Source organism: Trifolium pratense, linkage group LG4 (assembly GCF_020283565.1).
Source record: "Trifolium pratense cultivar HEN17-A07 linkage group LG4, ARS_RC_1.1, whole genome shotgun sequence".
NCBI classification, from domain to species: Eukaryota; Viridiplantae; Streptophyta; class Magnoliopsida; order Fabales; family Fabaceae; genus Trifolium; species Trifolium pratense.
Window position 1 is genome coordinate 12680342 of NC_060062.1, and position 26774 is coordinate 12707115.

The 26774-nt window shown below is 31.2% G+C and overlaps 3 protein-coding genes across 4 annotated transcripts; 2 read left to right on the top strand and 1 right to left on the bottom strand.

The window, feature by feature from the left end:
• Positions 1-12220: 12220 nt before the first annotated feature.
• LOC123923115 lies at positions 12221-16906 on the bottom strand. Its single transcript, XM_045975766.1, has 3 exons — positions 16417-16906; positions 15213-15419; positions 12221-14018 (listed from the first exon to the last, which is right to left on the bottom strand). The coding sequence occupies exons 1-3, from the start codon at positions 16786-16788 to the stop codon at positions 13677-13679; spliced, it is 921 nt and encodes a 306-aa protein (XP_045831722.1). The 5' UTR covers positions 16789-16906; the 3' UTR covers positions 12221-13676.
• Positions 16907-18032: 1126 nt separating this feature from the next.
• LOC123923224 (putative [ribosomal protein S18]-alanine N-acetyltransferase) lies at positions 18033-20665 on the top strand. The gene is made up of 2 exons (XM_045975908.1): positions 18033-18528; positions 20337-20665. Exons 1-2 carry the CDS (start codon positions 18294-18296, stop codon positions 20564-20566), a joined length of 465 nt encoding a protein of 154 aa, XP_045831864.1. The 5' UTR covers positions 18033-18293; the 3' UTR covers positions 20567-20665.
• A 1259-nt stretch (positions 20666-21924) lies between these two features.
• Positions 21925-26265, top strand: LOC123924772 (tetraspanin-19). Of its 2 annotated transcripts, XM_045977744.1 has the most exons (7): positions 21955-22298; positions 23006-23105; positions 23857-23937; positions 24069-24173; positions 25300-25466; positions 25881-25890; positions 26020-26265. In XM_045977744.1, the coding sequence occupies exons 1-6, from the start codon at positions 22129-22131 to the stop codon at positions 25882-25884; spliced, it is 627 nt and encodes a 208-aa protein (XP_045833700.1). In that variant the 5' UTR covers positions 21955-22128; the 3' UTR covers positions 25885-25890; positions 26020-26265. The 2 variants fall into 2 exon arrangements, with proteins under 2 accessions (XP_045833699.1, XP_045833700.1); XM_045977743.1 differs by lacking the exon at positions 25881-25890 and having other exon boundaries at positions 21925-22298; positions 26012-26265.
• The last annotated feature ends 509 nt before the right edge of the window (positions 26266-26774 follow it).

Sequence of the window (26774 nt, forward strand, 5' to 3'; positions counted from 1 at the left end):
TCTACTTCATCAATACAAGAAAGATTCCATCAATTGAAAAAAAATAGGTTTAAATGTACTTTTGATTCCCTAATTTTTAAAAAAATGAAGTTTTTATCCTCCTATTTTAAAAACCAACTTTTTAATCCCACAAATTTATTTTTTTGTTAGTTTTGGTCCCCCACTCCATTTTAGAGTCATTTTTTCTGATGTGGCCTATTACTAATGACGTGACAGTGTCTATGGACAATTTATTACATGTCATTACTCAAATTTTAAATTAAATAATTTATTTTTAACAAATAATAAACATTTATGTGTTCATCATGATCTTCAATATTATTCATCGTGTTTGTCATCTTCTTTGTCAATAAACCCAAAATTTTCAAATACCACCTTCATCAAAATCAATAAACTCAAACAAATCAAGATTATCTTCAAGAAACCTGAAACATCTTTATCAACTTAAAAAATGTAAATCCCCACATCTAATCATCTATACCTTAAATTTTTCAAATGTTGAAAAATCCCAAAATTCCCTCATTCACAATCTGATTATCAACTCTTTTGGGGGTAAATGTTAGTTTTATGTGGTTATATATCAATTTTAGATCACCTTTGCAAGCTCCATAAGTATTCTTCGACCTAACCCAACCTAGGGGTCGACACCTCACGCAGTTGGGAACCTGCATATACCCCCACAATTTTAGGTTCAATTTTCCAGCATATACCCACAAGTTAGTTGTTTGATTATAATGCATACTTCTTTAAATTGGGTGCTCTATCTAGTATACTGGGCTTACTTCTTTTTTTCCTCAAAGATCAATTGTATGTAGGGATGGCAACGGGCGCCCATGGGTGCGGGTTTCACACTTACCAAACTCACACCCGAAATCATCACCCAAACCCAAACCCAAAGACTGTTCGGGTGGCAAAACAACACCCACGCCCACACCCATTGGGTTCGGGTTTTTTCCACCCAAACCCACAACACATTTAAAAATAATTTGCAAATTTAAGAAATTAAATTCCAACATAGACTTTGAATTAAATTACAACTAAAATTAAGGTCTTCCAAAGAAATTCAAACATAGACTTTCAAGAAATTACAACATATACTTTCAAGAAATTAAATTACAAATAAAATTTAAGGTCTTCCAAGAAAATTAAGGGAGACTATGGGGGTAATTAGGTAATTATAAAATATTTCAGGTGGGTGTATGGGTTTCGGGTGTGGGTTTGACTGATATCAAACCCACACCCATATTATCGGGTGTCACCCGAACCCAAACCCAAACCCAGTAAAATCGGGTTTCGCCCGTTGACTTGGGTTTGGGTTTGGGTGGGTCTCTTGGGTTTGAGTTTTTTTGCCATCCCTAATTGTATGTTTGATGGTATATTAAAAATTTGTATGTTTTAAGTTTCTAGATGATGATTTTGTTTTGTTTGAGATTGATTTTGATGAAGGTGTTTTCTAAAAATTTGGGTTTTATTGATAAAGATGATGATGAACAATGAAGATCATGATAAACACATTAGATGTTTATTATTTTTTAAAATAAATTATTTAATTTAAAATTTTAATAATGACATGTAAAAGAAATTTGTCCACTAGGCGCTGCCACATCATTAGTAATAGGGTCACATCAGCGAAATTGACTCCAAAATGGAGTGGGGGACCAAAACTAACAAAAAATTAAAATTGGGGGATAAAAAAGTTGGTTTTTAAAATAGGGGATCAAAACAGGAAATCCGTCAGCTGTTAGCATTGGATTGGGAGATTAGAATTTGTCACACATACCGTGAAGCAAATGCTTGTGCGGATGCTCTTGCCAACATGGGATGCGACCATGGGTCTGGACTACGTATTTATGAACAATGTCCGGCTAGTTTGAGTAGTTTGTTGCTTATGGATGTAATGGGGGTTACTACTCCTAGAGTCATCTCTGTTTAGTTTCTTCCCTTAGGCTTAGGCCCCTTTTGTATCCAAAAAAATAGGGGATCAAAACTTCATTAAATGCTCATTTTGGGTGGCATAAGGCATTAAGGCCGGTGGATATTTGCAAATTGCAATAGATCCGACACGTTTAATGTGAACAATTTATTTTTTAGTGAAAAATAGTAATCTTAATTCTTAATCATTAATTTGGAAACTAATTTGGTGGTTTACTCAACAAAAATCATATTTCACAGTATATATTTTAATTTGAAAAAACAAAATGAAATGAAAGCATTGAATGAATGTGAGAAAGGACCTGAAGGGCATGGTTGAAGCGACGATGGGTTCTGAGTTGCTTGATGAAAAACTGTAAGTCAGAATGTTTAACGTCTTTACCCTCTTGAATCCATTGATTGAGGATAGAATTCATGGGAATGATTTGGTCACCGGCTCTTGAAATTCGAAGGAAAAGGGAATCAGTTTGGGTTGAAGAAGAAATTAAGAGACGAAGGGTGTTGTAATTGTTGCATCTTGGCCCAATAAATTTCAGCATTTTTTCTGCTCCAATTTGGAATGCTAAGGTTTAGTTTTGGGGTTTAAGAGTTTGTGAAATTTACAATTCGTTCAAGAAAATGTTGGCTTTAGCTTTTTAAATAGCATGTAAAGAAAAATTATAAGCTTTTTATCAAACACTTTTATTAAACAAATTTATAAGCTAGTTCAATAAGCTATAAGCTAGCTTATTGAATTACCAAACACACTTTAATGCTAGAAATCTTTTTTTTTTCTTTAATAAACTAAAATACTTCAACAATGTTTTTTTTTTACTCACTTCAACAATTTTTTTGAATCAAACAAATTTAATGCATTTCATTAACTATTAAATGTTCAATACATAAGATAAATCTCAAACTATGAAAGCTACCCAAGAATTGGCCCTCTAACAAAAGTATGAGCAACCAAATTTGTTTGCTTCATAACAAATTTAACCTCAAAATTTAGAAAAAACGACATAAAAATAACAATACCACGCACAACCGAAAGAAACTCATAATTGTCTATACGCTTCATGTGAATAGCATCAACCAACACCTTCGAATCACTTTCAAAAATGTGTTTTAAATCAATAAAAATATATTATCAGTGTCGCAAAACAAAGAGTTGCACGATGAGACTTATACTAGACTAGTGCATTCTATTCAATTTGTTTTGAAGCGTTCAGAGGAGTATTATCCGGCGCATATGGAAAATAAAATCAAATCGGAGGTGTCTCGTGTAGCATGTGGTTAGCTAGATTGGGCGGAAGCCATTGGTTAGCTTGTAGAAAAGGTACGTGATTGGGTGGATTTGCAAGAAACCTTAGGATTTGTAGTGCTTTTGTGGCAAAGTTATGGGGAGTGTTGGAAGGTGTATGCAAGACGACTGAGATATATAGCAGTTGAGTTGACTATTAATTCAAGTGCAGTTCTACAATTGATAAAAGTTAGAGGAATGAGATGAATTGGAAGGCGACAACCTCGCATTCGTGTAGAAGCAAATCAGTGCGCAAATGCTCTGGCGAATATGGGATGTAATTTGGATTGTAATGTTTTCTTTGAAACTTGTTTGAGTTTGGTTAGGCCCGTTTGGTTCGGGGATTTTGGAGGGGAGGTGAGGTGATATTTTAAATTTTTGTGTTTTGTTCAATTTCTTCTAATGTTTTGGGATTTACCACCCCCAGGTTGGTTTCAGTGTAATTTATATTTTTCTTTGGGTTTAGGCCCTCTTTGTTGACTTCTTCTCTATTTGGATGTTTCTCTCTAATGATTTCTCCTTTTATTTGGATGTTTGTAGATGATGGTTTCTCTCTTTGGCTGCTACTTCTCTCGCAGATGGTCACTCAGTTTGGTTGTTCTATCTGCTGATTATGTTATTAGCTGGGTTGATTTATCTTCAGGGTTAATTTGTAACAAGCGTAAAATTTAGTAAGCTTTAGCTTTAGGGATAATGTTAAAAGTTTATATTATTTGATACATTTTTCGTATTTTGTTTGACAAACTCACAATGCTTCTTATTGATGCATCCTGAATTTGAAAGGAGGTATATTAGGCCCATTAGGTTAATAATTCTTCTAGTTTTTCCTATATAATTTTTTCAGTTTAATATTCCTCCTTTTGTACTTTGATTATACAATTTGAGTAAACCGAATTTAAGATTCCATGAACCCTTCACGTTAAAGTACTTATAAGACGAGGTAATTGGGTGATGGTACGGGTATTCGACAACAAATTATATGAATCAAAGTCAAAGTTATTCACAATTTGGTTCGATTCAGCCGCAATCTTCAATTAAAAAGAAAATCATCGTGCCATTGGGTTCTAAAACTTGGCTAATTGTATATCAAATGAGCACATAAATCATCTAGTTTAAGAGAAGGATCTCCCATCAATAAAATTAGACGGTGTTAAAGTAAAACTTGCTAATAGTTTGCATACATGCTATGTGGCAATTTAGGCCACAAAAATAGCTTAAGAGTCCGTTTGATCTGCTAAAAAATAGGAAATTTGACAATACAACTTTTGTTGTACCCTGTTTGATTTGAAACTGGTTATGAGACTAGACAAATTAGGTAGCAAGGGATAGGACAAAAACAAAGTTTTTTGTCCCTTGAACCACGAGACAACTTTTTATCCATAGTACAACTATAGAAAAAGCGAAAATACCCAATTTATTTTTGAATATAAAAATATTATCGTCTTATATCTATCCGGTAGAGTTTTGTCATGTATTATCTTATTCTGTCTTGTATTGTTCTGTTCATTTTTTTTTTTGTTTTACGAATCAAACGCACCCTAAGAAACTAAAAGTTTTCTCTATTAAGTATTAAGGATGCTCAAGCTTATCTCTAATATATATATATATAGGGGGCTGCTAACTTAGACCCAGTTGGGTCTAAGTTAGCAAAGTGCACCTTTTCAGTTGGACCAAAATACTCATTCTTTTTAATTAATTAACCAAATTGCCATCAATGGACGCGGATCCAGTGTCGCGCGCGTACCGCAGGACCATGGTTACAGGTCGTTGATTTCCATCAGACAGCCAAGATCTGATCTCATCAAGACTGTCTGATCAATCAGACAGCCCAGAGCATCCGAATCCATCAGATTCCAGCGCGTGCACCACACTGGATTACACCCTGGAGAGAGAAGAATCTACTTTTTAAAAGCAGGACACGTGTCGCTGTCTGATTGGCTGGGCGTGATTTTTTTCCATTTAATACTTTGAACTCAATTATTTCGTTGTAAATTAATTTTTTATTTTTTTTTTTATACCAAAATTCATAATTTCTTTTTCTCTACAAATAGAGACTTGGTTCGTTTGATTTGGACACAGAAAAAAAAACCCAATTTTTCACTACCTTAATCTCATTTTTCACTACCTTACATCAACTCACTGAAACCATTCTACCAGGAAAATGGTTTCAGAGTACAAATCTCTGAAACCATTCTACCAGCTAAATGGTTTCAGAAGCAAACACAATTAATAAATTACTCACTGAAACCATTCTACCAGTAAAATAGTTTCAGAGTACAACTATGTGCAACCATTCTACAAGCTAAATGGTTTCAGAAGCAAATAACTAATAATCAACTTACTGAAACCATTCTACCAGCAAAATGGTTTCAGATTACAACTCTCTGAAACCATTGTACCAGATAAATGGTTTCAGAAGCAAACACAATTAATAAATTACTCATTGAAACCATTCTACCAGTAAAATGGTTTCAGAATACAACTATGTGCAACCATTCTACCAGTAAAATGGTTTCAGAAGCAAACATTAGTTTTTAATTACCGTTTTATCTCATTTAATTAACTAAAAATAGTTTCAGGTCTCCAAAAATTTCATAAAATATACCAAAAGTTCCAGAATATTATCTACTATTTTCCTGGTATAATGGTTTCAGTGAGTTGGTTGAGTGGTGCGTGTTAAATTACAACACACAAGTAACGTATTTAGTAGACAAAAAATGAGATTAAGGTAGTGAAAAATTGCATTTTTTTTTCGGTGTCCAAATCAAACGAACCAAGTCTCTATTTGTAGAAAAAAAACAATTATGAATTTTGGTATAAAAAAAAAAAATAAAAAATTAATTTACAACGAAATAATTGAGTTCAAAGTATTAAATGAACAAAAATCACGTCCAGCCAACCATTGTGTGACACGTGTCCTACTTTTAAAAAGCAAATTTTTCTCTCTCCAGGGTGTAATCCAGTGTGGCGCACGCGCTGGAATCTGATGGATCAGGATGATCTGGGCTGTCGGATTGATCAAACAGTCTTGATGAGATCAGATCTTGGCTGTCTGATGGAAATCAACGGTCTGTAACCATGGTCCTTCGGTACGCGCGCGACACTGGATCCGCGTCTATTAATGGGTATTTTGGTTAATTAATTAAAAAGAATGGGTATATATATATATATATATATATATATATATATATATATATATATATATATATATATATATATATGTGTAAGCCTTAATTACCTTATTTCTTTCTTATTATATTTAATACAAATTAATTTTTGATTATTTACAAATAAATCATTACTTCCTTTATTTAGTGTTCGTCATCTTCCTCTTGTTTCCTTCCTTTAGATTTTTTTCTTACAATGGTACAAAAAAAGTACTCTTTCATTTCCACAAGAATCTATATTTATATCATGTATTTAAAAAATTTCAAACACAATAATCTTACTATGGGAAAAAGAAAAAAAAAACTTCTTCATTTCCAAAAAGTTTCCTTCATATATAGTATGGGAGAAAAACAACTCTTCTGTTCCAAAAAATTTTGTGTTAGACTGTTAATAAACAATAGGAGGAACAAAATATAATCAAAACTTATTTGTGCTTGCTTGAATTTACACATTGCTCCGGTAAGTATGTCTATGGCTAATAATTTTTTTTATATGCATTTATTTATGCTAACAAAGAGCCAAATATACAAATTCTAGATGGCATTTCGATGGCTAATTCTAGAGATAGCATATATTCTGACCCATCTTCATCTTTGAGATATATAAATGGAAGAAGCTATTATATGAAGAAAACGAAGATTAAATAAAGAAAGAAATTATTTATGAAAATTAAGAGTGTTTTTTCGATCAAAGTCATTGATTTATATCTCCGTGTTGATATTGATTGTTCTCATTTCTCACAATAATAAAATGTTCTTATTATAAACTATTTTAAAGGACTTATTAAAAGATATCATATTTTTATAAGCGCTTGTCTTGTCTCTGATCACTTAGACTATGTTCAACCTCAAAATCATTATATAAAAATTTGTTAAAAGTAAAATGATTAAAGAGAAAGCTGACCTCTAAACTTTAAAAAACTTTTCAAAATTCGCTCAAAACCGACCAAAATAATGAACTTAAATGATTAATAAATTTTTCCGGCACAATACATATGGAAAAAACCCGCTGAAAGTTAAAAACAACGAAAAGGGTATTATGGACTCTTCATGAACAACTTTTAATCAGAAGAAATATAATATATAAATCTATATAATAAGGTTAAATTACATTTTTTTTTTCTTGGTTTAAGGCCTAGAATGTTAATCTCGACCTTAACTCTCATATATGGTGGTCATGCCCACTGGTTTGTGACCACAATCTCGTTTCACATTTTCTGGTTGTATGATTTAGAATTTATAATCGATGTTAATATAATCATTTTTTATTGTTAAAAAAATATATAAATCATTATGTTTACATTACATTAAACCCAAAAAACAAAAGAACAAACAAGAAAAAAGCAAACAGAATAACTACAAAATAATATAATCCCAAATAAGAGAATAAAAAAGGAGACACAAAAAATAGCAATATAGACTAAATGTCTAAATCATTAAAAGAAATTATACATGAAAACAAACCTATGAATAGAAAAACAAACAAAAAAGGGAAAAAATAAAAATAAAAAAGTGCAAGAGGTTGAGTGAATATTATGGATGAGTTAACTAGTGTTTGATATGCTTGATTTTGTGCCATCCTTTCTTGAATGAATTTCCAACAATATTAATTCCCTTCTTGAAAAATCTCTTCACCTCCTTAGCTCTATACTTCACTTGATGCTCAAATCCACCCATAGTGATTACTGTGATTGGTGATTGGTGATTAGTGAGAGAGATGATTTTGTTTGGTTAAGAAAGAGTGACAACAACTTAGTTTTTATATTACACAAGAAAGAACAAGAATCTGTTTTAACCACAAAAATAGTAATAAAAGAAGAAAGAAATCTGTTTATTTATTTAAATAAGGAAAGGCGTAGTGGATCCAACGCGTCACTGGACACGTGGCGTGATCAGTGGAGATCACGGCTTAAACTTAGATCTGAGTCGTCCTTTGATGTCGATCGCAATTTGCGTGATAAGTATAAAGAAAATAAGAAATAGACTTTTATGATTTTCATTGATATGGAATGGAATACATGAATCAATATACATTCAGGAAATAGAAAATTACAAATAATGATATTCCTTAAAAAAATTACAAATAATGACATGAGATATTGTAATATTAATTGTGAGGTGTATATATGAGGTAATCAAGTGAGAATGAAATGTTAGTGAAGAAATGCCAACTCATTATGAGTATGAGTAGTCAAGAATGTTGTAGTAATTAGAGTTGGATATGTGGACTAGCCGTCCCATTTAACCCGCTCCACATAAGCTCACAAAATTAACGGGGCGAACAAGTCCATCATCAAATATAAACGAGTTATGATATGTAAGTTTGAGTTGATCCACATAAACTCGCGGATTAAACAGTTGACCCATGGAGTATTAAAAAAAAGTCACTTTTTCAAAAAATAAACTAAATTAGTAAAATATTGATTTAATAAAAGCTAACAAAAACCATATTATTAATACTAGTATAACTTACCCGTGCTATCGCCCGGGTTAATGTTCTATGAAAAATATAGATCATTTTTTTTCACACATGAAAAATATGGATTATTAAAATTTTAATATTGTGATTTTTTTAATTATTTGTAAAATTAATTTTATATTTAATGTAATAGTTTATTTAAATATGATAAAAGATCCAAATTTTGGATATTTTAAGGAGAAATGACATAATGGAGAGTGATATTCCACTCCCCGTTCCAAACTCACATGTTCATATATTTATTCTTTTATTTTCATAAAAAAAAGTCATTATGCAAAAACTAATCTAACGGTTAATATACTTGTTCTTAATCGTCATCTCTCTCCTTTAGACATTTGTTTTCTTCAAGAATATTTTATCTCATGTCCCCGTGTGAAAAAATTTCACATTTGAGAAGCAAAATGGGCCGATTTTAATTTTAATATTATTTATTTAAAAGTAATGAACAATAGAATTGTTTGTCATTTGCTTGACACAAAAAAAAATTATATAATTTTTTTAAGCATATCTCATTTGTTAATGTGCAAATTTTAAAAAATGTCCAAATTTATATAATTTTTATTTTTTTATTTCAAAAATTATATTGAACAAATAAATAAGAAATAACCAACGATAGCAATAGATTTTTTATTTAAAAAAAAAAACCAACAATAGCAATAGATAGAAAAAAAAAGTAGTGATTCTGTCAAAAAAAAAAAAAGAGTAGTGAAGGTGAGAAGAGAAAATAGAGAAGGGGCGTTGAGACACTAAATTACCACTATAGTAGATTTTTGGTCCTTAATTTTTGAAATTTCCATACATTTCAGCATTGATTTAATTTAATCAATATATATTCCAAAAATGAGTTGATCAATAATCAAAAGTTTCCATATGTAAAATTTCAATTGTATCAAAATATTAATATATATATAGACATTTGTTCATAAAACCTGATTGAACAATTTCTATATTTATAATTGAGCACTAATGACTAAAGGAAAAAACATAGAAGAATGACATATCACCAAAATGAATTGAGAGATTGTCACGTGAGATTTTGACCGGTAAAAAAAATGAGAGGACGCCACCTAAGAGAATGATGAATGAGAGGATGCCACATTGGATTAATAAAAATTAAAGTTCATAAGAAAGTGGCTCGTAGATTTGTTTCCTTGAGAAAAAACTCTTAAACATATAAATAATAGATTCACAAAAATAAAGATCTCTTTTTTTTTAAAAAAAAGAAGTATAAAATAAAAATTGCAATAGAAAAATATACAATAATGATGAACTTAATACTATTGGAAAAATACATCATTTGATTAATTTGTTGATAGATTCATCAAGTAAATACATCATTGATATTCCAACTTGTATCCAAGACATCATTGATATTGATAAAGTGCTATAAGCAAGATTTTCTAAAAAAACAAAACTACAGTTGTTAAAACAGACTCCGAGCTCTCAATTCAATCCATTTTGTGAGAATGTGATGCATTTCGTCTTGCCTCTCAATTATTTCCCTGTCACGAAAAATAAATAGGATTAATAAATAAAAAGATGACCAAAAGAAAATAATCTAAAAGGTAAAACAAACAATATATTAAAAATATAAGAAATATCGAACAAAGAAGAAAAAATAAAAAAATTTAAAAAGGTGACAATATACAGAAAAAATAGTGATTATCGAGAGAGAAGAATAAGAGATAATGAAGATTGAAAAATTGTGAGTTTTAGAGTTCAGACAAATGTTATATATATAGTAAAAAAAATGGACAAATGAGTAATTTTGTCTTTAATATGAAATTAAATTCATTAAAAGTCAAATATATTGATTCCATTTTTAATTTTAAAAATATATTAGTAAATTAGTAATTAGTAAATTAGTAAATAAGACATATTCCATTATATTATAAATAAATTAAATAAATTAATGCACATGAATATAACACACATATTCCAATTTTTTTAAATAATAATAAAATATTAATTATATTATGTGACTCTATATAATTATAAAATTATGAAAATATATAATTTTTTTTTACCGTAATACAAAATATATATATATATATATATATATATATATGTGTGTGTGTGTTTGTGACCTTAGTATTTTGATACACGACCATTTAGAAAAAATTTTGTGAGAGAATAATTTGGAGACCATAAAGATTTAATATTTTTTTAATTGAATTTGAAGACCATAAAAATTATTATATCCAGCTGACAATTATACCTAATTATTATATGCAGTTGGCAATCTTCCTTTCATAAAAAAAAATTTAAAAACAATTGCTTTGGTACAAAAATAATTTTTTTTTTACGAAATTGGTACAAAAATAGTCTATTATTTCCTTTTAAAATTATTTTTAATAGGTGCATTAAATTCGATTTATAAACAATAATTGAAAAATGATTGAATTTCCAAATTAGCCAAAGATTCTAAGTAAAATGATATCATCATGTATTAGAGAAATTGCAAAGGTCTTCATAGTTAGCCACATAGGAATTGGAGAAATATTAGAATGCCACATAAGACATAGATCAAGGAAATAGTGCCACATAAGAATAAGACCATGAGAGAGAAACTCCTAAATATATAAATAATAGATTTTATGATATAATATATAAATTGTAAGTAACAAATAAAAATAAATAAAATTTGTGATATTTTTGTGTTGAATTTTTTTTTGTTGAGAAAGTTGGATTTGAATATAGACCAAATTATAATTTATAAGTGATAAAATTTGTAATTAATTATATAAATAAAAAAGGTGGGCCACGGGCTAACCCGGAAACCTGCATAACCCGCAATTTTAAAGGTCTAATCCACATGGACAAAAATATAAATGGACCAAAAAAAATTAGTCTTAAATCCGTGCGGACTATGAGTTAAACGGGTCGACTCGCTTGACACGTATACCCAACTCTACTAGTGACCATATCTAGTATTGGCCTCAGCTTTAAGAAAATAGATTTTTTCTTGGTATTTTTTAAAATAGATTTTCTAAAATCAATTTTCAAAATATTACAAGATTTTTTATTTGTTTTTTCTAAATTAAAAAATAAACACGCATTATTGAAAATCAAAACATAGTCAAAATTATAATTTTTTCAAAAAATTGATATTTCAAAAATGCTTTTTATGAAAATCTATTTGAAATAGGTTCAAAATTAAGTGATTTTTCGACATTTTGTTATTAAAAAAAAGTTTCAATAAAATAATCAAATACATAAAATAATATTTTAAGAATAACTATTCAAACCAAATTTTCATTTAAGCTTTTACAAATGATTCACGAGAACGTAACAAAAAAAATCCGCTGAAAATTAAAACAACAGAAATGGTAATATCTTGAACTTGGCTCTTCAAGAACAAACTTTAAATCAGAAGAAATACAATATATAAATCAATATGTTTACATTACATTAAACCCCAAAAAAAAGGCAAACACAATCTCTACAAAATAATAAAATCCATAATACATAAAAAAGGAGACACAAAAAATAGCAATATAGACTTAGAAGAAATTATACATGAAAACCAAACCTATGTAGAGAAAAACAAACAAAAAAGTAAGAAAAAAAAAGTGCAAGAGGTTGAGTGGATATTAATATTATGGATGAGTTAATTAACTAGCGTTTGATATGCTTGACTTTGTGCCATCCTTTCTTGAATGAATTTCCAACAATATTAATTCCCTTGTTGAAAAATCTCTTCACCTCCTTAGCTCTATATTTCACTTGATGCTCAAACCCACTCATAGTGATTAGTGATTACTGAGATGAGAGAGATGAATTTGTTTGGTTATGAAATTAAAGGGAGACAACAACTTAGTTTTATACTATTCCACAAGAAAGAACAAGAATATGTTCTAACCACAAAAATAATAAAAGAAGAAAGAAATATCTTAATTTAAGGAAAGAAGTAGTGGGATCCAACGCGTCATAGGACACGTGGCGTGATCAGTGGATGCCACGGCATTAAATATAGATCTGAGTTGTCCTTTGATGTCGATCGCAATTTGTGGGATAAGTATAAAGTCCACGTCCCTAGTATTTGAAGAAATGCCTTTAGCGAGTGGGTCTAGCTGGGTTTCTTTTAGTAGGCCAATCCTTGTCTGCCGACTAAGATTGGGACAACTATCACTATGGGACCCATGTTACACAGTATAGTTGAGTGTTTCTCAAGTACTCTATATTTTATAAATTTTGTTTGATTAGATAATAAGTTGCGCCGCTAATCTGATCTGACATATTTCTGTATAAAAGTAATACTACTAAAAAAGCACACTAAAGATGCTGACTCTACGATGATGGCCGTTGGAGTTTATGACTGATTTTGCGATTGGGGATGGGAGTTGCGTTGCGGCTGTGACTAAGCTCGTAAATGGGTCGGATGAAGCGATTTTTGCGGAGGCTTTGGGGCAGCTTGAAGTGGTGGAGTCGATTGAGAGACTCCAAATTCAAAGGGTGGCTGTTGAGATGAATGCAGAAGCTATTGTTGTTGTGACTAAGCAGAAGTGCCCTCGAAATTACTGTGGAATCGTGGTTAAGCGCTGCATTCAGGTCTTGGACAGGAACACCGAGTGATATGCTTAACTGGGTTAGATGGGGAGGAAACCGGGTGAAGTGTGAAGAAGTGGAGAATCTCGGGGTTAAACTTAGCCCTTGCAAATCAGTGTCCCTGCAGTTATTAGCTCAGTTGTACTTTCCGGACTAACATTATTTTACTTTAACAAATAATAATGTTACTACTATGTTGGCAAAAAAATGGTAAACTAAAGAATATTTCCATATGTCATGAATTTTGCACATTGATTCCTGTGAATAAAATTTAATAAAAATAAGTTATTAATAAGGTCAAAGCATTATACAAAGAATGAATAACAATGGAAGATTTCAAATTTCCAGTCCAGCAATAAGAGCATCCAAGGACGCACCCAATGATGAACAGTTGTACAAAGTTTTCACCAGAAAAGTGACTTGCACTGAATATCAAAGAGCTTGTGACTACAGCATTTTGCCACTTCATGGTAGAGGAAAGTGATGTCAACAGAAATCCTCTATAAACAACTTCTTCCAAAAGTGGAGTGACAATGCAGTAAGCAGCAACACAAGACACTCTTGAGATATCACTGTTCAGTAGGATCTCTTTCAGTATAGGGTTGCTAATGGGCTGCAACCATACAACACAAAACAAAGACTTAAGAAAATTGCATATTTTACAATAACTAAACATAGACACATACACCAGACACGACACTGACAGTAGACACCGGTAACAATTTACGAAAATACATGTGTTGGTGTCATACTATACACCAACATGTGTCGGTGTATACTACTATTGCAAACAACTTGATGTTTGTCCAGGAAAATGTCTATAAAGAAAAAACATAATCATAACAGTTTCTGTTTTGTAGTGGTATTGGATTGAAAATTATGAAGTACTATAAAAAATTATGCTTTCGATCTATTGCCAGATGCTGTTAAATGTCCCTTGAGAAAAAAACTAGATTCCCTTCAGGAAGCTTAAACTTTTCGGCTTAAGGAAACCATACTTTTGGTGGCTAGGTAGGATTTTATGTAAAGAAAATTCTATGAATGATTCAGAACTTCAATAAGGAACATTTGTGCATGTTTGAATGCACATAGTAGACTGTGAATTGTGAAAATGATTTTCCTCCTGGAGATATGTGATTTTGGTATGTTTGGTTTCTTAGTATAAAATTGATTTTGCCTCCAAACATTAATTTGACCAAAAAGTATCATATGTCACTCCAATAAATAAACCCTTATCTCTTCTTAACCATTCACAACTCAGTTTAGTCCCTCCAAATCTCCTTCTTAGGTTTTTATATTGGCCCCAACTCATCCTTACAAAACTGGCTTGTAAGGTGAGGGGTGCCACTATTTATAAAATCATTTCAGGTCTTTTCTCTATTCAATGCGACACTTGGATTTTGTCCACATATACCGCATCGATAAAACAACTCACACTCGATAAATCAGTTCTTTGCAAAAACAACTCACACTCAATAAATCTTGAAAACAACCATCCATTAAATGGTCCTATGTATCGTTCTACCAAGAAAGCTTGGTAACTTAACTCTAGCAAAGGGGCATGTCTTAAAAGAAGTATGTACTCCCTTGGTTTGTAGCCTAGGCTCATAAGCTGTTCTACGCAAGCACTTCTATTGTGTGCTAAAGGCTAGATCCTCACTAAATTTACTTCTAAAACTCCTGGTAGCACAACCTCAATAAGTGACAATAAGAGGAGAGTTACAACAAAGGTGTTCGATATATAATAATTGTTGTTTTTTGATACAAATGAAATGAAATTGCAGAAAAGATATATATAACCACGAACCTTAAAGTCAAATAATCTGTCAGCAAGTAGTGATGTTAGACAAATCATAAGAACAATAAACCCAAATCCCAGAGCTGATGACAAAAACCAGTTCCTGTCATTATTTTTGAAGAAATTTGAAAGTTTATATTGTGGTTTAGCCGTGGACTTCAGTAAAACCAGAGATGCATTAAACTCAAGAACTTGAATGGTAAGAAGTGATATGGCCTGCATTAGTGAATGAAACCATGTGTTAAACTATCTTATCAAAAGTCAAAGCACCTTGAAAAGGCTCTATTGCACCTACCTTAGAAACTTTCAATTCTAAGAATAAAAATGAAAGATATCCTACAATAGATGTGAATCCTAACTGCAGATGAACCTTGCCATGGCAAGAATAGGTGTCATTGTGTTAAATAACCTTCTAAAGGTTTTATCACCATATTAGTTCCACAAAGTTAAGAAGCAATTACTAAATTTGTTCTTTATGTTTACAACTTCAATAAATCAATATGAAGTGGAAACAAGGTAACATCTTAAACAAGTAAATCCTCATTTTGGTCCCTAAAAGTGTCTAGCGCTGTCAAACTAGTACCTGGATTAATTAAAATTATTAAAATCTCCCCAAATGTTACTTTGTTAGTCAGTTATGTCCAAAACGTTAATCCTCCGTTAACCCTCCATCACATATGTCGACGTGTCCTCTAATTTGTGTTGTGAGCTGCACAGACCTATCCATGTTGGCAAGGGACGAAAATGACTGTAATTTCATCCCTTTTAGATTGAAATATCTCTCTCTCTCTCTCTCTCTCAATCCCTCTTTTCTTTTCTATTAGTCTCTCAATGTATCAAAAATCAAAATTACAAAAACACTTTTGAAAGTCTATGTTACTAATCAGTAATCAGTTTGCTCCTCAAATGTATCTTCTACTCTACTTGTTAGTTTGGTTCTCGAATATCTCTTCTAAATTTACTAACAAAACACACATTTAGATATCTTTTTGAAGTTGTGATACATTTAGGGCCTATAATCATGCATTTAGGGGAAACAAATTACTATTTACTCTTAAATAAATCAAATAATAGCTCAACTGATAAAAATGCTAAATTTGTTAGATCAACACCGGTTCGACTCTTTCACTTGTGTGTGAGTTTCCAATGACTATTGTCATTTAGTCTATCTACCACAAAAATAAAATAATGGATAAGGGTTACGTTACGTGACCTGAGTTTGTGGGTGAAGAAGTTGTTGTTGTCCTGTGAGGAGGGAAAAGACGGATAAACCACAAAAACTGAGAGGAATATGAAGTGTGAATAGATAGAGAGCAAAATTGGACCATACATCACCACTCTCCCATGGACTATCCTCTTCCTGCAACGCTGATGAAAAGGGCGTGTCTTGCTCTTTCCTTTTGTAATAGCATCTCTTGGACCTCAATTGCAGTTGTGGTGGTGAACATTTGAGGCTACTATTTGAGTTTATTTGCCTGTAAAAGGGTGTTGTCACCACCAAACTAACAAGTTGAGGATAAATTTTAACATAAGCAGGTTGTAACCACCCCGTTACCGACATCACATGTTTGTCACCCTTTTGCATCAAAGGTTTAGCAACATGTTTTTTTCCGGTAATATTGTTTGTTCAAGAAGTTCTTTAGTTTGAAGTCACTTATACGGATGCAAGTGTTGGAATGTGAGGCACTTGCTTCCACTAGCTTATTTTTTAAGGAAAATGTCCATCAAAGGTACATATTAAGGAAGCAAAAGTAGAAATAATATGGACTCAAATAATATATTGAAATTTGTGTATTTAATTTTTTAAACATTAAAATTTTTTCTAACATTAAATGCAATTTTCTATATTTAGAATTTTAACATGTGCCCTTGGTGCACATGTTAACATGACCCTTTTAAATAATTTTAGTGTTGTTTCCATTAAAAACATTTATAAAAATTAGAAAATATATCACTTTTTTTTACGCTAGAAAATATATCACTTAAAAACTGGTTAATATCCGAACCAATCCAAAAGTAAAACCGCAAACCAAGCCAATCCAAACCGAAACCGCAAAAAATCGCATTTAGTTTTAACCACATGAATCATTTTTCTTCTAAACCGCACTGTTTGGTTTGGTTTGCAGTTTTCATTTCAGAAAACCGAACCAAACCGCAATACTTAACTTAACTCTATCAACTATTAGCAATCAACAAAAATAGAGTCCATAAAACAGTAGGCTGTCTAAACATATCATTTCACGCGATCCAGAACTATACTATTGGTATTAAAAATAAGTTATTATGTGTATGCAATTTCTGTATATGCATATTGTATCATGTAAAGAATAAAATAAATTAAAATTTCCTATGTTTATTTTGTAACAAGTTGGAAATATTACCATATTTCTTATGTTGTTGTAAACCGTACAAACTGAACCAACCCTAACCGCATTGGTTGGGTTTGGTTTGGATAATTTTTCAAAAACCAACTGAACCAAACCGAACCGCATGCATTTTTATCTCGTGGTTAGGATGACTTTTATGCTCAAAACCGAACCAAACCGCACCGCGAACACCCCTACCGTGAGGATACTCAGTTGACAGGAATATTGCACACAATATGCATGACCAGGGTTTGAACCCTCGATATTTCTACTATTTCACCTTAAAAATGTGAAATTCTAGCCATTGTGTCAACTTGACAAAAAAAAAAAGTGGTTAACAAGTAAGAAAACAGAAAAATTTCTCCCTGATTTTTTTTTATAAGATACAACTTAGTCAAATTTTTTTTTATGTATTTAATTCTTATTATGAGCCAAATACAAACAACTTGTTTTATTATCAACCAACTTAATTCGGCTACTGACTTTTTTACAAAAAGCTCTAATATACTATTCAAATTCTTCAACGCTTTGAATGAAACCTAATGGCTTGCCTACAAGCTATTCAATAATCAGAGTTTGAAAAAGATGCACAAAATTTTATTCTGATTTCTATTTTTTTATAAACTACTTTTATTTTTATTAGTTTTTTTAACAAGTGCTCCAAAATACTAGCGAAAGCTATTCAATCAATAGATTTCTTGGGGTTGGGGCTTACCGGCGAATAATGGCAAATGTGGCGATCATTGAACTTGACAGAAACTGTGCTAAGGTAGTGGAAGATATAGTAAAATTGGAGAGAAAAATCTTTCCCAAACACGAATCACTCGCTTCATTCTTTGAAAATGAGCTGAAAAAGAAGAACAGTGGATTGCTTTATCTTCACGTCGACGGCGAACTTGCAGGCTATGTCATGTATTCTTTGCCTTCTTCCTTGTACGCTTCAATCACCAAGCTCGCAGGTACCAACCCCATTTTTTCCTTCTTTTTATTTGCATGTAAAATTAAGCTATCTAGCTATGCCTACAAGCTGTTTGAGAATTTGTCTAAGAGTGTTTTTGTATTTGAAATTGTATCCTTTAGGCAAATTTAGTAGCTCAAATTTATAAAATATCAATTTATACTCTCGAATTAAAGAACAACATTCTATTTGTTTTCTTAAGAAAAAGTCTTAAATAATCTTAAGTAGATGGTTAGAACTTGAGGTTGAATTCCTGACTCTGCATATGAAAAAAATCCGGTTGAAAAAGGAGAACACACTTTGTGTGTTTCACAAGTTTTCTGATAGAGATTAGTCATCATTAACGACATAATAATCCAAAATATATATATATATATATATATATATATATATATATATATATATATATATAGGATAGGGAGTGTATCCAGTGAGAACTGATAATTATTATGAGAAATGAGAACTATTAATAGTAACCATCAGATTTAATTGACGCATTAGATTAAAATCTTCGCACTCACTTAAAATCCATGTGATTCTATTTTGTGTATATTAAAATATCTTCCTATATATAATTTTTCCTAATTTATTTCTATAATATTTCCTAATTTATTAATACAGCTCCCTCCTTCTTCATCCTTCCCTTTGAGCATGGTTTCAAATCGTTGTTGGAATTGTTTCACTGTGTTCCTCTGTTGCGTGGTTTCTGCTAGTCTTCTGGTGTTTTTTCTACATTGTTTTCTGCTTCTTATTGATATTAAACTCTATCTCAGTGGGCTAAATTTTCATGTGATTTCCCCTTACATCTAAATTATCAATTAATTAATTAATTGAAAGATGTTGATATCTCTAACCCCCAACAAACAATCAGTAGTACCAATTATCATGGACCAGGCTCGTCAACAAAATCCCCTAAGCCATAGACTCATAGAGTAACGCAAATGAACCATAAATTTATTGCATACTCACTACCAAATGACAGACCAATTGAAAACTACCTTAAGAAAGAAAAGTGATCACATTTGCCAACTGCATATCCTAAAAAAATGGTATTTTATGATTGGTAGGTACTAATTTATCAAGAGAAATAAAATGATTGGTAGGTACTTGTAATTATATTCAAGGGCAGGAGCCATTATTTTAGTGCACAATCAGAAGTTAAATGTTTAACATTAGCGTGTAGTAAATCTTAGTGCCAAGGATTAAGTAAATTTTAGTTGATGCAAAATCAGAACATTTTAAGGGAAGGATGAAGAAGGGGAAGCCAAAAGAGTGATAAGTTTTGGAGGGAGCTGTATTAATAAATTAGTAAATATTATAGAAATAAATTAGGAAAGATTATATATAGGAAGATATTTCAATATACACAAAATAGAATCACATGGATTTTAAGTGATTAGGAAGATTTTAATCTGATGCGTCAATTAAATCTGATGGTTACTATTAATAGTTCTCATTTCTCACAATAATTATCAGTTCTCACCGGATACACTCCCTATATATATATATATATATATATATATATATATATATATATATATATATATATATATATATATATATATATCATTCTTTAAATTGTTCAACTCCTAGTGAAATGTTTTTTTTTTTCTTCGAAAAAGTTTGGCAATGAACTCACACTTCGTGCTAAGCTTTGAGAATTATGGGCTCAAATATGCACCTCGACATATCAAATGTCGCTACAATTATCATCTGAATTGTACTTACAAGACACTTATATTGAATCTTTGATTCATTGGTTATTCACAACATGGGTATGTAATATTAGATATTTTGGTTTTACTATAGTGAAGGAGCAATGGAGGAGGCAAGGACACGGAGAGGCTCTATTGAAAGCTGCAATTGAGAAATGCAGAAGAAGAAAAGTTTCGCGTATAATGCTTCACGTTGATCCGTTGAGGACCCCTGCACTGAATCTGTACAAGAAGCATGGTTTTCAAGTTGATTGTTTGGTTGAAGGGTACTACTCTTCTGATAGAAATGCTTATAGAATGTACTTGGACTTCGATTCTAGTTAAAGATAAATTGAACAAGCATTTTTATACATGTTTTCAACTTTTCATGGTCTGGTCGAAGAACAAATTTATAAGAAAGACTTGTGTAACACCCGCAATTTATTCGTGTGTGCGTGCCTCTAAAAGTGTCTATAGAATGATCTGTATTTGGCTAGTGTGACATTGGAGTGATTCGTTCTGCTATTTAAACACTTGCTACATGGTCCGTGATAAAATTGGTATAAAAATTTAAGGTGAAGTTTGTTAAGCGTCAAATAATATATGATCAATTATACTCTGGTTAGGGTGACTATTTTATAAACTAATTGTTTTTTTTTTCTTAATCAGGCTGATTGCTGTTTATTTGAATTGGTAGTTATTTGTATTGAAAATGATTTATTGAATGAAATAAATCAAGTTTGTTTTTGTCATAAAAAATCTTTTAGAAAATTTAGAACTTTAAAATAAAAATTCAAAATAAGAACCTAACCTCTTTATTTCACCTCTTGTAAAACCTTACAAAAACACCTTTTCTTCCTCCTAAAAACAAAAACACCTCTTTCCTCTCTTCAAATCGATTGTCATGTTCTTCTAGCGTTAGATTCAAGGCTTCACTAGTTCCAATTTATCTTTTTTGGTTATTTCATGTTTTTAATTATGAAAAAATGTAAACAAAAATTATCATAAGGTTATAAATAATGAAATTGTATTTTTTTAATGAAATAATTTTCTCTTAAATATAATGGTCCGTAAATAACTTCTTTTTATTTATAAAAATAATCGTTAATTTATTAATTTTTTAGTGACCACCTTTACATTTTTTCCTAGTTCCGACATTGCTTGTTAGGATGGCCATTTTTTTTTCATTAATCGTTGTTTATATAAGTTGTTACTTCTACATTGAGAATTATTTACGGAATATAAAATGAGTTAAGATTAATTACTTACCATGTACTTGCATTTCCTTAAAAAAAATGTACTAACATTGTAAAATACATTGCTTATAAAAAAAACACATCGTAAAATACATTCAATCAAATTAACACATCGTAAAATACATTCAATCAAATTAAATCATAGTAGCACTTTTATAGTCTTGTACTCTTGTTCATAAAATATTTCAATAAATATTTATGTATAGTAATTTAATTAATTTAATTGAATACATGTGTAAAAAAATAAAATACCGTTAGTGTACACAAATTAAATGTTTGGAAATTTAGAACCATAAAATAAATGAGATTAAATGGTATAAACAGACAAAGTAAAAAAATGTTACACAAACAATTAATAATGTTTTATCTTTCTTCCACATCACCCCACTCATGTATGATTATTTTGAAACAATTTATATAACATGTATATATGTATAAGCTTTCATTATGCCGATTACCATTTTTAAACTCAAAATAAAAATAAAAATTCAAAATAAGAAATAAGAAATTTCCCCTCTTGTAAAACAAAAAAGACCTCTTTTCTCTCCTCAAATCGATTGAAATGTTGTTCGAGCCCTAGATTCAATCCAAAATCTAGGGTTCTTTCATTCCTTCCAAATTTTTATACTTTTTTTTTTTGTTTTAATTAAAATGGCGAGGGTGTTGAGAAGCTGCATACAATCATTATTGAAACTGGTGAATTCGGTGATTGGGATGGCTGGGTTAGCCATGATTCTATACTCCGCTTGGATGATTAGGGTTTGGCAGAGGGAGATGGGTCACCTTCCTTTTAGTCATGATTCTGATTACCCACCTCCCTGGTATAAATTATATCTCTTTTTCTCTTGTGATGATGGATCAAAATTTTGGACTTTGATTTGACCTTGAAAATAACATGTCTTGAAAAAATGATTATGATATTAATGTGTTTTATTGCCTTTGTTATTACTCTGTTAAATGGAATTGTTTATAGGGGATTTCATTTTGGTATTATAAAGCTGTTGAATTCCAAATTTTCAATCTTTTTACTTTTAAGTTAATGGAATCAAGAGAAATTGTAATTTTATGGATTCTTGTTATGTTGCCTGTTTGGATAAATAACTTATTTGCAGCTTATAGTACAAGCGTTTATCATAATAAGCGCTTATGTACGTGCTTACATAAGTTATTTTTATAACAAAAGATAAAATAATAATAAATTGTTTTCATAAGCTATATTGGAGAACTTATGAAAATAACTTAAACAAAAAAACTTATGAAAATTGTCATAAGCTATTTCTCACAAAACTTATGTCTGTATATAAGCTCAAATAAGTCGATCCAAACAGGGCCATGTTTTTTTTAGGGTTACACTGATTGGTTTGGAACGTAAACTTTGATTTGTTTCCTAAGTTTGAACACAATTGGGATTTATTTGTACTCACTATTCGGTATTTCATGTATATATGTTTCTTTTTGTGTAAGTTTTAGTTTTTTCTTTTCCTTATGGATGGATTGTGAATGGTTTGCTGTTTTTTACTTCAATCAGGTTCATTTATGCATTTCTTGGCCTTGGAGTTACATTCTGTGTAATCACTTGTTCGGGTCATATTGCTGCTGAAACTGCCAATGGCTGTTGCCTGTATTTGGTATCCTTTTATTGTGAAAGTGTACTTGAGTTAGAAAATGTTATATGAAAATAGTTTGTAGGAGAAGCAAGCGTTTATAGATAGAAGACAGCAAAATTGATGAACCATTTCGGTTGTTAAGTCTAAGAAGTTAAATGTAGATTCTGTCTGTAAATTCCTCAGGTTGTCTAACCAAAACTGTCGGTTGTTAACCACTGGTGAGAAATATGTGAGGTCGTGTGCAACTTGGACACTTTGATTCAAAATTATTTTATATATTTTCAACCTATGGCACAAACTAGAATGGGTGTTAGACATGATATGGCATTTTAAAAGTTAGAGGGCAGTATACAACAGAAATATATATATATATATATATATTATATAAGACATCTTAATATCCTCTTATGACCAAGTAATTTCTTAAAATCTAATTTAGAGACTTTCATTTTTATGCATTAAATGTACTATAAAGCAAAGATTATCTCAAAAAACAATGCAATATTTTTTTGAGTAGGGATTACAACACTCACACGCACTGCACGCCAACAACTTGCACTAGACCCCGGTGATAAAGAAAGCAATATTTAAGATAACCATAGTGAGTTAATATTTTATATACGAGAATATCTTATGTATTCGGGAATCCTGTTATTGGCCGAAACTTTTATTTTCTGTACTGAAGCAACTCCCCTTCAATATCAGAATTATCTCATTGTTTGGCCATTATGGCATTAAAGCACTGTGACCTTTTGTCCTTGACTGCTTTCAGTATATGGTGTTTGTGGTTTTGCTTCTCATGCTGGAGGCTGCCGTGACTGTTGATGTATTTCTAAACCGGGACTGGAGAGAGGTATGTTGTATGTAAAACATTTTGTTAGTGGTGCTCCTTGTTAATTCAAAACTTTCGCAACTCTCTCCATGTGACACATTAGTTAGGTTAAGTCATGGTCTGATCCATTTTAAATTCAAAATTTGAATCAGGACTTCCCTAAGGACCCCTCAGGGAATTTTGATCTGTTCAAGAATTTCATCCAGACAAACTTTGAGATGTGCAAATGGATAGGCTTGTCTCTCGTTTCTGTACAGGTAATTCACCATCCCTCTTTCTTGTGCATGTGGCACTTGTATAACAATCTATGGCAATGGCTTATTGAAGCCTTATTAAAAAATGTCAATATTTCTTACTATGGATTACAAGATTATTCCAACTTTTGTTTCTAATTTAAGCTTTCAAGATTCTCTCACACTCTCAGTAACTCTTCTTTTTCTTCTGCAAATAAAACTAGAGAACTTTGTTTCCAATTATTGGAAAGTACATAACATAGAGAATGTTACTGCTTTCCTGACAAACTGGGGGCTTGTAAATTGTAATGTTAAAGACTAACATGATGAACACTTGGCATCAGTGCTCATCAGCAGTAACTTTTTTTTTGACATCAGCAGTAACTTTATGCTTTGCTTAGTATGCAAACAAAAATGGAAGTGGAGGTCGCTTTCTCTTGGACTTGATTCTTTGTAACTAAACATTTGAAAATGTTTTTATTCTATTTCCAAGAAACCATCCAAGAAACAACCATTCCATGCAATTTTAATTTACATGTTCTATGATATGATACAAAAAAATTATGTTTGTCCAATTGGCATTGGCATTAGGTCTGTGTTAGGATATAAAATAATAGGTATTAGAGTCATTAAAGTAGTTATGAGTTGTTAGAGAAGTTAGTTAGTTTGTTATTTGGGTTAGTTAGAGAGTATGTTTATAAATAGGAGAACATATCTTTGAATATTGTAATTGCGAATATAGTATTCTCTATCTCTTCTATTCTATCCTATTTCTTACAATTATTTCTTTGGAATCCAATTTGTGGGTTCCTAACAGTTTGTGTAAAGTGCTTTTACCTGATATGTCTCGTTCACATTGTTTATACTTTGCCGGTTTTGTTTAGTTATTGGTATTCCATGATTAAGATATTGATGTATTATTCCATACATAATTAGTAGATCAATAGGAACTGGTACAGTGTCCACTGTTTCGGTAACCATTTCACATGTCAATGCAATTCGTGATCAGCTAGTGTATATTCTTGGTTACATGTTTATGCTGACTACACTGACTTTAAAATTGACAACAAAGTTACCTTTGAAATTTGAATTTTGGTTATGAATGATGCATTGATGGACAAGGACTGATGCCTGTACCCTTCTCCACCAGGGATTCTCTCTACTATTGGCAATGATACTCAAAGCTCTCGGGCCGCATCAATATTATGACAGTGATGATGAATATACTCCTGATAGGGTGCCTCTCTTGATGAATGCTCCACCCTATGTTGTTGATCAACGATATGGGCATGGACCAAAAAATGATGCATGGACAAGGTAAAACAATATTTGGATTCCTTGACTGATCATGATTTTCTTTTATAATTTATTTTAACCAGTTATGAATGCGTATTGAATGTCATCCTTATGCAGTTTTACTAGTAGGCAAGTAGGTTTATAGAATGAACTTTGATCTATACTACTACTACATGAATTTGCAAATGGCTATCCTGAATCTATACTACTACTACTACATGCTAAATTATCTCCTTTTTCTTCTGTCTTTACGGCTAACCAGTTCAGAACATAATGATGCTTTTTTGCGTGATATCCATTTAATGTAAGCTTAACACTAATGTCAGTTATCAGACTTTATCATTGTATAATGATTGGTTGTGATTTGTTGTTTTATTACTTGACTCTTATTTGCACTTAAACTCTTAAATGAAAGTTTCCTTCTTTCTTAATCAGATAAATAGGTGTAAAATGTCAGTTATCAGACTTTATCATTGTATAATGATTGGTTGTGATTTGTTGTTTTATTACTTGACTCTTATTTGCACTTAAACTCTTAAATGAAAGTTTCCTTCTTTCTTAATCAGATAAATAGGTGTAAAGCTGATGGTTTCAATTGAACCTCTTGACGTTTGAAGCTGAAGGAAGAAGAGACAAGTGCTTACTATAAGTGATTCTACCAAACTCATACAGTCATGAGCAAATATATGCAGTGTATTCATGTTTGTAAATGGTATATAAAAATCCTGATCTTTATTTTGACCACCCCTTGCATCTTTTGTTGAAAATATTTCTGGAAGTTGCATCAATAGATACCAAACTTTTTTATCTTTTGCACCAATTGTCCAAAGCACTGAAATAATTTTTTGTCCACCAAACATCGTACAAGATCAAATTTGTTCCATATTTTAGACTTTTTTCATGTGTTGTTTTGTCCAATATTTATCTTTGGTAAATCAAACATATATCCTAAGGCTTTGTTTTCAAAGTTTGGTGGAGAGCAGAGGCGTGAGTTTTGAAAAAAAAAAGGAAGAAATATGCGGAAAGAATAGAGGAGTAAGTTTGGGAAATGGATTCTTGGGTTAATCTCATCCATCCATCTTTAAATTTGGACCACCAAAATTTAATCTAAAGGTCTGCAATGCAGTGACTGCATAACCGCATGATTAACTGATTGCTTGGAATCCAGGTCCGTAAGTTTAGAGAACCAAAGTTAACTTTGGAAATGGTTAGAATGCAGATAGTTGTTAGATTGACTAATAATTTCCTGCTACTTGCTAGTGTGAAATTTATTATGTCAGTAAATTCCGCATAGGATAGTTGGAAGAAAAAAAGGGTAGAGTGTTATTA